The sequence below is a fragment of the Carassius gibelio genome, chromosome A14 (genome assembly GCF_023724105.1).
Source record: "Carassius gibelio isolate Cgi1373 ecotype wild population from Czech Republic chromosome A14, carGib1.2-hapl.c, whole genome shotgun sequence".
NCBI lineage: Eukaryota > Metazoa > Chordata > Actinopteri > Cypriniformes > Cyprinidae > Carassius > Carassius gibelio.
In genome coordinates, this window is record NC_068384.1 from 23,624,858 (window position 1) to 23,638,720 (window position 13,863).

At 35.6% G+C, this 13,863-nt stretch overlaps 1 protein-coding gene across 4 annotated transcripts in view; it reads right to left on the minus strand.

The window, feature by feature from the left end:
* LOC128026863 (glutamate receptor 3-like) overlaps positions 1-13,579 on the minus strand; it is a 121,050-nt gene extending 107,471 nt beyond the window's left edge. Inside the window, exons 1-2 of one of the 4 annotated variants that reach the window (XR_008186556.1) lie at positions 13,319-13,578; positions 12,711-12,869 (exon numbers count right to left, since the gene is read on the minus strand). Coding sequence is in view for 3 of the 4 variants with exons in the window: in XM_052614109.1 (XP_052470069.1) it covers positions 12,711-12,869; positions 13,319-13,397 (238 nt within the window). In the remaining variant the exon portion in view is untranslated. Of the gene's footprint in view, positions 1-12,710; positions 12,870-13,318 lie in introns of all 4 variants that reach the window. The other 3 variants (XM_052614109.1, XM_052614108.1, XM_052614110.1) reach the window with 3 other exon arrangements.
* Positions 13,580-13,863: the final 284 nt, after the last annotated feature.

The following is a 13,863-nucleotide window of genomic DNA, read 5'->3' on the forward strand; positions in this document are numbered from 1 at the left end:
GTCCTTGGTATAAAACAACAACAACAACAAAAAATAATTATAAAAAATAATAACAAAAACACCCATCAACTGGTATGAGGTGATATCCATGTCTATGTCAGAAATTATTCAGGACAAGTTAAGTGTGGAAGTTTTGGGCTGAATACCACGTATGAGGAATAATAACAGTAATAGTGATGCTTGCCCTATAGCAATCATCTAATAATTGGTAGATCGATTACTAGTAGTACTATAACAAGCAGTTTCATATTGTGCTTTCAGTCCTCATATAGAGCTACCAGAGATTTGTATTTATTTATTTTGTATTCTATGTCTATGTATCCTCTTTTAAATGATCTTTTAGCACATTATTTGTACCCTTGACCGTTCTCTGTTGAAGATATCATTCCACTTAAAGCATACAAATGAATTGCCAATCGTCCTGGGCCCTTGATCCATCCTGGTTTCCTTCAGCTGAATGTCAAATGCAATTGTCTGCAAAGCCTGCTTTCAAATCTCTTCAAGCACATCCATGGAGGGAAGGTCATTCCTGTCATCTCCTAATGGCCATGATTTCATCAGCACATGCAAGATTAAATGAAGCCTCCATACACAGGTAAGCAAGTGTGATGTGATTATAGTGGCCAAATGCTAAACACATAATACCACTGAAAGGTACACTCACTTTAGAATATTTACTTTACTTGTAGTGGACATGAAAAGGTACATGTATCGCTGCCAATGATAGTCAATTAGAAATTCGAAGACAATGTCTGCAGACCTCCAAGGAGGTCTATCTGGAGATACATTTTCAGTACTGTGGTAAATGAAAGTATGCTATCTGTTATTAGTGGTGCTTAGCACAAGCATCATTAATGTTCATTAAAAAAACAAACATAATCCACTGTGTCTTTTGCAGCTTAGATGTCGGAGTAAATGACAACTGCAATTTTCATTATTACATTTAACAATAGGACACCTCAAGTCACGGGTCTAAGGTAAGCTAGTCCAGTCTGTGCTGAAATGCTACTGTCAATCAAACTATTGTGGGAGTGGCCTGTTTTTATGATGTCACACAGACAGGCATCTGAGATCAGCACAATTTAAGAAAGGGGTAAAGATTTTAGTAGATTATTATTTTTTTTTAAACACTGTGTGGATTTTTATCATTATAGGGTGGTTATGTACACACACCACCAACACACATTACAGTTCAAACTAATAAAATTGCATGTACAGTAGCATCTGATGACCACTTTAAGCTCTTTTGTCACGACTAGTGCTTCATGGGATTCATACCTGAGCGTTTCGTATTACAAATGCAATGATGTGAAACACAACGAAGATGCCAGCTAGATCGGAAAATCCATTTATATTGAGCTTTCAATTTAGGTATGGGGTTGGATTAAGGGATCTAAAATACCCGCATTAATATGTGCTTAATAAGTACTAATAAACAGCCAGTGTGCTAGTAATCCTTATGAAAATAATAAGCAACTAGTTAATAGTGAGAATTCGTCCATAAAATAAAGTGTTATAAAAAGTTTTTTTGCAAAAACAAAACAACAAAAAGGCAATTGACTAGATGGTTGACTCTTAAGTCTTGGGCCACTAGAAAATTATGTGGCAACCATCCCATAAAAACTCTAGAAAAACCAAGGAAACCCTATATGCTTCATTATAATGCCTTGACAATCACCACCATTGCTCTAGTGAGTACACTGAAAAGCACCACTCATGTTTGCATTTAGAAAATGTAAAAATCTGTACTTCTAAGAAGATAGAAGAAATAGCAGAAACTTTTTGAATGTATGCATGTATGTGTGAATATTTTTGATAAGCAGTTTATTCATTCTCTGTCCATTTTCTGAGTCTCTCTTCCTTCCTAATACCTGAACAGTTAATTCATGGTGGGACAGCAACTGTCCACTTGCCCTGAAGACATCCTCCCTCTCATTTGACAGATCTCCTCCGGCTCCAGCAATGCTGGACACCACGATTCTGACGAGAGGTCCAGGCATATGTAGCTTTTTTGGCTTCAGATTGCGAGGGTGAGAATGACCTGACAAAACACCTCCGGTGGACCGATGCTCTGGCTAATGAGAACAGCACTGGGCCAAGATACCATAGACGGTCAAGGGCATCTGTGAGAGAAAGTCATACATGACTTCACGATTTCATGTTGAAATAAAAGTGAGACACAGTTAGAAAAGAAAGAGGCAGAACAAGTTGTGTCTTTCATCTTTCAGCCAGTCATTATATATGCTCTTTGCAGCTGAGTGTTTGATTACTGTACAAGCTGTGCTGTCCTGCTGACTGACAGTCATGAAAAACCTTGCCACTCATGAGAGATTAAGAGTTTGTCAAACTGTCCTAAAAATCAACCCTCCTTAAGTGCTACTGGCAGAGCATGGCACAGCTAACACCGCAGGTTTGAGTTCCAGATAAAACTTAAATAAACAGCAAAGCTATACCTCGCAAAGTGGCCAAGGCTGGACATGCTCAGATTCACCCCTGCTGGTAGATACTGTACACCATCTATACCATCTGGTTCCAGTAAGCAAATTTTGTCGCAATCCAGGATTGTTCTGGAACAGCAGCATTCATTAAGGTTTTTTATTTATTTTATTTTTTTAATGTGCGCACATTTGGAGAACTCTTGATATCTTCACACATTTTCTTTGTGTTTCTTTAGACAGAATACATTTTGTTCCTGGTTGATGTGATTTCCTGATTTACACGATCTGATAAGCATTAGTGGTTTCAGCTGTATGTTATGACTCAGAGGAAGATCATTTGCTGCTCATTATTCCTAAACCATCTTCTGATGAAGAACTTCCACCACACTTCCATGTTGTATGTAACAAACCCAAAGAAACATTTCTACACATGAAACATGAAGCTAACAAACACATAGTTATGATAGTATATGATTTATATGTGGTTTTCATAACAATAAAAGGTATAAAATAATATAAAATTTTATTACCAAACCCACATTAAAGTACATTGCTGTCGCAAGTTATTGCAAACACTCGATGGTGGTTTAAAGTAAGTTATTAATAAATATTTGTGAGTAAAAGACTTGACATATGTTTTTGGTTGTGCAGTGTGGATGGAGATTTTTCTTTGAACTTTTTTGTTTGTTGTTAGGATTATATATATATATATATATATATATATATATATATATATATATATATATATATATATATATATATATATATATATATATATATAATTCAGAATGTATGTATACAGTGCAACAACAAAAACTCTGAGAACCCAACAGACCACAATACCAGTCGTCTTAACCTGACTGTATTTAAATATTGAAAAAATTCTGAATTTTTTTTCTAGACATATGACCATACTGAAATGTGCTCATGCAAAAAGTTATCAAAGAGCGCACATACACAGATGTTTGTTTGCACATTAATAATAATGGACTTACACGTCTAATAATATATGACTTCTATGTGTCACTATAATCATCTTTACCTCCATTCCAATCGTCATCCATCTAAACTTCACTGGTGAGATGCTGCTGTACTCTACAGAACATGGCTTTACACTGATTAGACTACAGTATACTGTATATCCAGAGGCAGATCGAACAGTCTAGAACAGAGACAGCTGTGGTTGAATGTAATACAAAAAAATCCCTCCCTTTAGCACTTTGGTGGTGCATCGCCCTATTGAAGAAACCACCCATGGTTTTCATTTTAAAACAATGTGTTAAAAAGAAAACGCACTAGTACAGACAAAGCCTCAGTTGATGTGTGCTTGGTGAGACGCAAAGCTTTAGATTCTTTTGGAACAATTTTTGTCAGTGGAAAGCAAAAAATTGCATTGCAACTAACCAGTGAAGTTTACTTGATTCGAACTTCTTATTTATAGGAGTTAATGTTGCGATTTTCAATACAACTGAACTCATGCTAATATTGCTTTATTAATTTCACAGTTCTGTTTGCTGCCACTATTAGCATTCTCTACCACTGAAGCAAATTTGAATAACATAAAACCAAGCTATATTGTAGCTCTTTTTCAGAAAAAGTATAACAGCAGACTGCAGAGCGATGTGGCCAAATAACCATCTGCTAGCCGGGTGTGTAAGAAACTGGTGGGTGCCATAAAAAAGGGGGTAGGCACATGTAAAATCTTGGCAGAAGAGATGCACACCATTAGCCTAATGACAGAATGAAAGATGGGCAACTTTGTGCAGACGGAGAGATGAGATTAAAGGGCCTAGGAATGCAAATTTGTTCTTTAACAAACATCAAGAAAAGTAAGCTCACGAAGAGAACAAAAATGTCCATCGGTCTCACTGTTCTCTCATGCTGCTAGGAGGAAGACACAGTCAGCTTTAATTCAGCTGTGGCCATCAGAAAAGAAGCGCTGCACCCACAGTCTTTTCATGTTGCTTCTTTGCCTTTGAACTGCTCGTCTAAATGTACCTGCGACTTCAAGCCTTGAATGGCATAATTGGAAAACAGAAGTAATTAGGGAGCTACCACCGTCCCCTCCCCTTTCACCTCTTGTCAACCATACTTCAAAGTAGCACATCTGTCTTAGTCTTGTGCAAGAAATGTATTGAACATTCAAAGCCCTGCCTGGAGGATTAGCATGCTCAAATATTGTTTAGCTAGTGTCACTAATTAATTTAACAGAGCGGCTTGGAATTCACTTTAAGATGCAGCGTTTTCTGGAAAATAGTTGCAACATGAAATGTAAGTTATCGACTTATCTTGCAGGAAATGCTGACTGTGTTGACAGAATAACATTTTAACATAAAAAAATTACATAATAAAATTTTAGTTAAACAGAAAAAAAAAAAAAAAAAAAAAAAGTTCAATCAGGCTAATTGAATAAACAAATTTCAAATGGATTTTGACAAATGTCCAAAGGAGGCTATTTGCTCTGTTTAATCACAAGTTGTATGGCCTAGACGTGTCAGGCAAAAACCTTTTCGTGAAACAGCAAATGCACATTTCATAAAACTTCAATCTCAGGGATCCTGTGCTTAATTTGCTTAGAGAAGGACAAAGGAAAACAAGGCACTGCAGTTTGATATCAATTTGGTTGTATTGATCCCAACAGAGAATGGCAATTTTATAAGCATTGGTAAGACAACTTGTTTCATATCCCTATCAAGGGAACGGATTCCACTCCGTGATTTAGGTACATGTGTAATTTCAAGATGAAAGAGAATTGCAGAACCTTTCTGAGGCAGTCCAGCTGTTAACACTGCCCTGGCACACAACGAGAAATCAAAATCTCAGTTAAATTCTCTCAAACATCACAGACAATTTCCTCATTTTTGAAGGGTAAATACCTTTTTTTTTTTTTCTAATCTGTACAAGCATAAAAAAAGAAAGAAAAAAAAAGACTCCAGAGATTGGTTAAGAAACCACAGTCAAAAGCACCGCACAAAAACTACTATGAGCTACAGAAGTGAAATCATGTCCCAAACACAATTCAGCACGCTGGGAGATAAATTCATGCGTCTTGGCAGATACATCTGCTTTGATTAGCACCAAACAAAGCGAAATGTTCAAAAGTTGAATTTTCCACCAAAGTTCCACGGCAAAACTTAGACTTGCTTAAGACCCGATTTGGCAGCAAACAAACGAAGGATTACATTCACTGTGGCAAAACAAACACAGACTTCTGACTGGACAAAACACGAAAAGATAAAATCTTCTCTCTGAGACAAAATAGATCATATGTAAATATTTGCAATCACAAAAGATGTGGTCTATTAAGTGCAATATGTTAAAATCTCAAATGTTGTGCTGTGTTCTGCGAATATAAAGACATCCTGCTCTCCTTGAAATAATGTATGCTGTCTGAGAAGATTCATATCTCATTACAGTGAGGAGTGACAGAATGCCGAATGTACTTGGGTACTGAATTAATGTAAACAAAACATGCTTAAATGTGCTGTTTGCTTTGGTGTCGCAGTTGCCATATTGTGCATACTGTCTTCACAGTACACATCACAGCTGATTCCCTATGGCAAATAAGGCCCTTATTTCAAGCTCCAGCAATCGCTGTACTTTGTTGTACTCAACATACTTCAGTGACTCAGAAATCTGTGTAAGTCTATAGGCAGTAGAGATAAATTGTCATTTTGAGTCTATTTATTCTATTATTTTAGTGAACCCTGCATTTCTGCCAGAACATTTTGCAGTGGATGGCCATTTCATTGTGCTTGTGTGCAGACAGTTTTGACAGTGCTGTCTTTGGTGTACAAGCAGTTCTGTATCACCATTACGACAATGGATCAAACATATATTCTTCTGTACTTCGACAGCGTTTGATAGGAGCAAAATTTGTTATTATTGAATAATAAAAATGAAAGACTAAATAAGATGCAAGAAAATATTGAACAGTCGCAAATGACTGTCGGTCTCTTTCCCTGTCGATCCATTTCAGTCATGGGGATCTCACAAAACCTGTCAATAAATGTTCAGGTTTCACTACAAAATCAATGTTTGTATGTATGTATGCATATATATCTACTGAAAAAAAAAATATTAATACAAAATAAATAACTGCAATATTATCAAAACATGGTCCCAAAAATCAGTGATGGGCAGTAGTGTCGCTACAGGTGACTACATTTCTCAGTGGCATGGTGTTTGCTGAATCAAATAGTTTTTCAGTAGCAAAGCTCTGTTTTTGATCAAGTAGTGCGGTAGCATCAACAAAAGCTACATTTTTCAAAGCATTGTGACAGATGACCCTCACCAAAGCCACTAGAAGGCTGCAGTCATTAGCCGAAAAAGCGCAACGGCTAAAGCTAATGCTTCCGGTCTGGCAGTATGTGGGAAAGAAAACCAGAGGCATTTATTTATTTATTTATTTATTACACTAACTTATACTTTTTGATTGAATGTTTTATTTTTCACAAAACTGTTTTATGAGATAAGTCACTGAAGTCACTTTTACCATATATAAACGTATCTGTATAGCCTACAATAAAGCCATAATACCAACTACCAATATGATGTTTCCGGCCAAAAGCAAACATGTATTTTGCCTAAACACCATGTCACAATATGAGGTAAATCCGGCCCTGTACATGATACTGGTTTATGTTGAATAAACAATTCTGCTTACAGCATTTCCTATACATTCCTATGGTATCTATAAATGGCGACCTAGTGTCGTACAACTCTGACTGAAATTCAGTGACATCAAGGCTGTAATGTGATTGGTTATTAAATGATATGTGATCCAAGTAAACCACTATGGTTTATCCAATATTAAGTAATACAGACCCTCTCATCTCCCTATAGTAAGAAAATCTCTGGTCCTCACTGCAGAAGACAAGTCCAGGGTACGTGGTTGGATCCACAGCTAGTGGATGGAGATTTGTAGGCTTAGGGGTTATATTGGAAATATACAGTAACTGCTAAACTGCTAACTGCTAAGTGATGCCACTAAACCCCGTAACTCCATTGGCTGTTCAAACTGTCAGTCAAACCTAATTTTTCCTCCCACCTCTCTCTTAAATGAAGTGCGGCGCACAGTATGGAGCATTTCAGCTTGTTTGCAGTTTGAAGGAAAATAAATAACTGTTGATTGAATAAGTACGGCATTTTCTTTACTCAAGAAACACTATATTTATAAACGCTAATGTTTGTTTTATTTATTTTATTTTATTTTATTTTTTTGTATTTGAGGATCTGATAAGAGTTTCTTAGCATTTGTTGTCGAGTCTGAACCAAATAGCTTGTGTGAAGAGCTTCATCTTTTATAATATGATATTATAGTCGAATAACAGACAAAATTGAGCCCCAACATAGTGACAGAAACCTGTATAACCTGCAAGTTCACGAAAACCCAGTTGGGATGCATGCATTGCCTTTGATGTGATGGTAATATCTGGGAAAAGCATTCACTGGTCAAACACTTTGTATTTGAACTTGATTTTGGTGAAATGTTAATAATATAATGACACATGCCACAAATGCAAATAAACATAGCCTATCTGTTGGCCTATACATTTATTTGATCTCACTATACAATACAACTTTATTAGATAATTTTAGCTAATGTATTAACTAACATTAGATTACAATGAAAAATACATTTCTTACAGTATTAATCTTTGTTAATGTTATTTAATGAAGATACAGCCATTCATTGGTAGTTTATGTTTGTTCACAGTACATTAACAAATGTTAACAAACACAACTTTTGATTTTAATAATGCATTAGTAAATGTAGACGTTAACATTAAAATGCTGCAGAAGTATTGTTCATTCTTAGTTCATGTTAACTACACTAGTTAACTAATGTTAACTAACGAACCTTATTGTGAAGTGTTACCATTTATATACATGTATCTGTATAGCCTACAATAAAGCCACAATACCAACTACCAATATGATGTTTCCGGCCAAAAGCAAACATGTATTTTGCCTAAACACCATGTCACAATATGAGGTAAATCCGGCCCTGTACATGATACTGGTTTATGTTGAATAAACAATTAAACTGAACTATTATGCCTGTATATCTGTTTTACTGACAGATGTTAATCACTGAGAGAGCACTGACTTGGTATGATGATGGTTCAATATGAAAATTAAATAAAAAAATTACAAAGATAGCTTAGATGTACAGTAGTATACTTCTTTTGCTATGTTGCTGTAACTTATCTTGGTACATTTCCCACAGCTGTAGCCTTAGTGTAGTGAAGCTTCATTTAATGATGAGTAGCTGTTAGCTTAGCTCACTACATTTTACAAGTAGCTTGCCCAACACTGCCAAAAATATACTCTCTATATTACATAATAATACTCTTTTTATGTAAAATTATTTTCTTTCTTTGTACAAAATACAAAAACCTCATCAAAATTCCATCAGAGTATATAACTCCAACATCACTGAAAAAAAGAGAGAGAAAGACAACTGTACAGCCAAAAATGTCATCTCAGAGTACAATCAACTAGAACTATTTGAGAAGCAGTTTCATTGCTTTACTCAGTCATTCATAAACATTGGTTTGCTACATTGTCACACTGTAAACAACAATTACCTAAATTATTGATTGATAACCTGACAACACATCAGTTGAACAAGAAACCAGTTTATTACTGTAAGAAGCAAGACACATCCATTTTCTCAGCATATGAAATTGACAATAACTAAGATAAATAATAATAATAATATTAATAATATTAATTAATAAAACTAAAAGCCACTTTCTCTTCCCTGTTGACTGGCCGAGTGAATTTACAGTAAACTGATGCTCTTTGGGCTGACATTTGATCAAGCAGTCAGATCTTTGGCAGAAAGACATGGCTAGGGCCTGAAGAAAGATGGAAAGAACAGATGATTTTGTGTTGAAAGTTTGTTTGTGTTTCAAGCCTGCTGTGTGAATGTGGGCTGTTCTGTTCTTAATGAAGGTTTACAGGGAGAGACGTGTGACGCTGCTTCAGCCTTGAAGGCACATCACTTCCCTTAAATAGATTCACCTTAAAAGACATCTACTCCCATGTGACAACATTAAATTAATATGCGCTGATTTTATATAGAGCAACCAGCACGAAAGGCAAGGCGATAAATGAAATCTTGAAACATGTTTCATGGAGTTTAAAGAAATCAATTACACTGATTTGATATTCATAAAGCTTTAGATGTCACTCGGAATCTTTATTACACATATTTCCAATCCGGTATCACATTAAAGACAAGCAAACCAAGAAATTACACTGGGAACCTATTATGCATGCTATAAGGCAAGGCAATTCTTGAGAATGATATACTGTTCCTTATTCTGTAAAAGATGGTGAAAACGCTGTGTATTTCAATTCTTCATGTAAAGGTACGAGCCAGTGAATAATTACTTGCAAGCATCACTATTACTTCTGCCCATACCTACAGTATAAGGGCCTGTAACACACCTTAGCAACCACACGGCAATGCATTTTTGTATTCTGTTGTAATTGTACCAATCTAACATCCTTTCTGCATTTTTCATTCACTGTTTAACAAATCTCTGATTTTTAATGCACATGGGTAAAAAGAAAGCTTAGAAATGATTGTGATGGGTTTAGCACACACTGTCATCTAAACACACTCGGCAACACAACAATTTGAAGATTTTATCCAGCATGCTTCAGATCTTTTATGGTGCTTTTGAAATGCAAAATGGAAAGTGTAGCTGTCACGTTTGGAGAGTAATGGGAAATACTTCTTCACTGGAGTGTGTTTTTTTTTTTTTTTTTTTTTACAGTTTGTCAGTGTATTCAGGAACAGAAAAATAAAAATCTATTGTTTTAACATTAAAGAAGGCAAATTTGTGTGTTACATTTTTCCATATGAAATGTTTTCATGGATACCTTTAATCAAGCGTGCTGGCATTTACAAAAAAAAAAATAATAATAATAATTACAGGGTGTGTGCTCTTGTATGAGGCTAATAATCATTAACCAACCAAGTCAACAGTTATCAAATAGCTCACAATAACTTTTCAGAACAGATATAAAAGTAACTCTTTTGAAGAATCTTTGAAAAAACTTAAAATGCTGTGCTGCATCAAATTGACAATCACACGCTGTATAAAAATGGTAACCTAAAAATAGATGACATCTAAATTATTTGGTTTTGTAAGTCATTGCTGAATCAACCAAAATGTATTGATTTATACCAGCAAAACCAATTTTATTAGTTAAATCAGGCAGACACATATTACCGTTCAAAGGTTTGGTATCAGTGACCAGTTTTAATGTCTTTGAATGTTTCTGAATTTGATCAAAGGCATAGTAAAACTGTACAATTTTACATAGACAGACATTACACAATATAAACATATTGTGAAATGCAATTTATTGCTGTGATTCAAAGCTGAATTTCCAGCATCATTGCTTCAGTTTTCAGTGTCATGTGATCCTTCAGAAATCACTCTGATTTGCTGCTTAAGAAACATTTCTGATTACTATCAGTGTTGTAAACATATTTCTATATTCACTCTCTTTTTATATTCAAAAAGCTAATATCATAACATTATTTAAGTAATTGTAAATGCTGTGTAAATGCATTAATGGCAACTCTGAGCTGCATTAAGCAGTCTATCTAAAATATATCTAATTCTGTTCCACTTCTACAGTGCAAATATGTTTTTATGTATGCTAATTTGATATGATTGATAACAGCCCTATAATGTCTTATTATTCTAAATGCATTTATTGAACACGTTTTTAGAATTTACAAGAAAGACTTGGCACATGTTTAGAAAAGTTACAAAAATTGCCCTCATAAAGTTAAATAAATAAATACAAAAATAAATAAATTAATTAAAATGCCACTGCAAATCAAATAAGGGATCAAATATTTCCCCTTACTGGAAGAGTTCATTTCTGTTGTTGTTTACAGGTTTAAGATTAATTTTCAGTTTTTACCCTGGCTTCACTGAATCATTCAACGTGTCCTCCTTTTTATTCTTATTGAAATGCTCACACAGTAGTTTCCAAAAGCTACCATCAGCTTTACCAGCTGATAATTTTGTGTATACGTATATTCACAATCTGCCTCTTTAATCTTTGATATTGGTCGACCACTATTTAAAAAAAAACTAAGATGAACAGTGAGTGTACAAAGTCTAGAAGGTAATTACTTACTAATATTCCCAAATATTACCTAGTAATATTCCCCAAAACAAAATATTTTGTTTGTGTCCGTCCAATAATTACATGACAAATTATAATAATTTACGTTGTGTAATGATTTATGCTATCTTTCTCAAACCTATCTGTACCACACAGTGCTGGGGTTATTCTGTGTTGCCAAGGGAACTTGCTTTTGAATTCAAAGTGATTTTGACTCAGAAATACCGACAGACTGCGCTCACAAAGCACTTCTATCACTGAATGCTCATCCTCTTATTGCAACACTTTCACTTGCAAATCAGACTGGACAAGCATGGGTGCCACAAAAGAACTGTCATAATTACAAAGGGATTCAATCACAAAAACATCAAAGCAGAAATACAAAACGACTTGTCATGTACTAAGCAAGTGTAACACTAAAGCCAACCACAACAACTGAAAAAAATCAAAGGCAAAAGCAAGAATTCTGATAAATATCAGCAGTTCCTCAGAGGAAAACAAAAAACATGATACAAAGAAAAAAGTTATATCAGCCCGAAACTATGAGATTCTCTGCCATCCTACCGTGACCTCTCCACCCTACCCGAACTCGAAAACTAGCTGAAAACACATCTCTTTGTGTTATGTTTCTCTGGCTTCTAAATTCAACCATATCTGTTCTGTCCTTGTATTTATTTTCCATTTTTGTTTGTGACACTGTGTGCCTTGCTTTCATTATGATTTGTGCTACTGTTAGTCATATTCTTATAGTTGATATTAAGCTGTTTAATGCCAATAAATTTGATTTGAAGTCCACAGTGAGGCTTGATGTTAATAGGCTGTGCACAAGTGAAAGCAGTAGCTGAATCATTATTAGATTATGGGATAATATATGGGGTAATAGAAACTCTTCACTGCAAAACAGCCTGTTACAGTGTTTCTCCACTTGGTGTGTTACAGAATTAAGCTATAATCTATCAAAGTAGCAACTGGTCTACTAATGATGGACAAAGAAGATAATTAACACAGTTCCTAGAAATGTTCGCACAGAAATTCCAGCAGCTATTCCACAGTCTAGTTCAGTCAGCGATGGGAAGCAACACTGAGGTAAAAGCTCATAGTACTCACATGCATGAGTGACAGAGAAACTGTTGGAGGACTCCAGGTTATCTACGTTGTAATTGAGATGGAAGGGTTTTTCTGTCGTGTTCTGGTTGGTGTTGTAGAGCTGCACAGCGAATCTGAAAGCACTGTGTTCTTGCACGGTGGAACGCATGAAGAGCCCACCTTTATGAAGACCAAAGAGCAGTAATTCAGAGATGAAGCACAGATTGCATGCATATAAAGACTGTATGAATGCAAAACATATGACTTAAATCAGCACTGGATAGCGTTCGAATCCATTTAGAGACATTTATGGATGTGTTCCAACATTGTTATACACGGACTCAATTCGATTTCCTTCCATACGTAGGAAGGAACTTTCTCTTAAGTTTATGAAAAGCGATTGATAGCTGACAGTGGAAACCTAAACAGTTTTGCACAATTATACTCGTAAGTGTTTTTTTTATTATTATTTATGCCAATTTTATCAATTTGCGATGATTCCTTAGATTGCATTAGTGCACTTAATACAACGGATTACACATAACCTGCACATGCATATACATCGAAATCAGACATCGGCATACAAAGCCTAGCAATAAAAGAAGTCAAGCATGTCCGGACGGACTCACCGATATTGATCTGATTAGGGAAGCCAGCGAGGGATGTGCCGAATAGCCATAATAAAAAAAGCAGCGCGCTTTGAGCCATTTTCTCTCCTGCCTCAAAAATCAAGCCTTAGAAAACGAGCAGTTTGAGGAGAATCATAAACGCACAAATCCAGCCGTGAGTGAAGCGGAGCGACTCATGGAGAGCAATTCTTCTGCATGTGAGGAGAGAGACAGACTGAGAGAGAGAGAGAGAGATAGAGAGAGAGAGAGAGGGACTGGTGCTGAAGATGGTCGAGGCGACTGCAGAGCATCACATTCAGAGTGAGTGCGAGCGGCTCCTCCAATTGGACCAGCAGGGCGATATTGATCAAACTTGAACTGACGTAGAAGAAAAAGGAGATTTGGTAACACTCTCTATGAAGCCTGTAGATTTCATGCATGCGCTCGTTACAGAGGTTTTCGTGATGCACCACAGTACACTTTGTTGGATTTGTTCACGAAGCCACATTTATAATACATTATAACAATTAAATATTAATGTCATAATGCTAAAGCTTTTTACTATG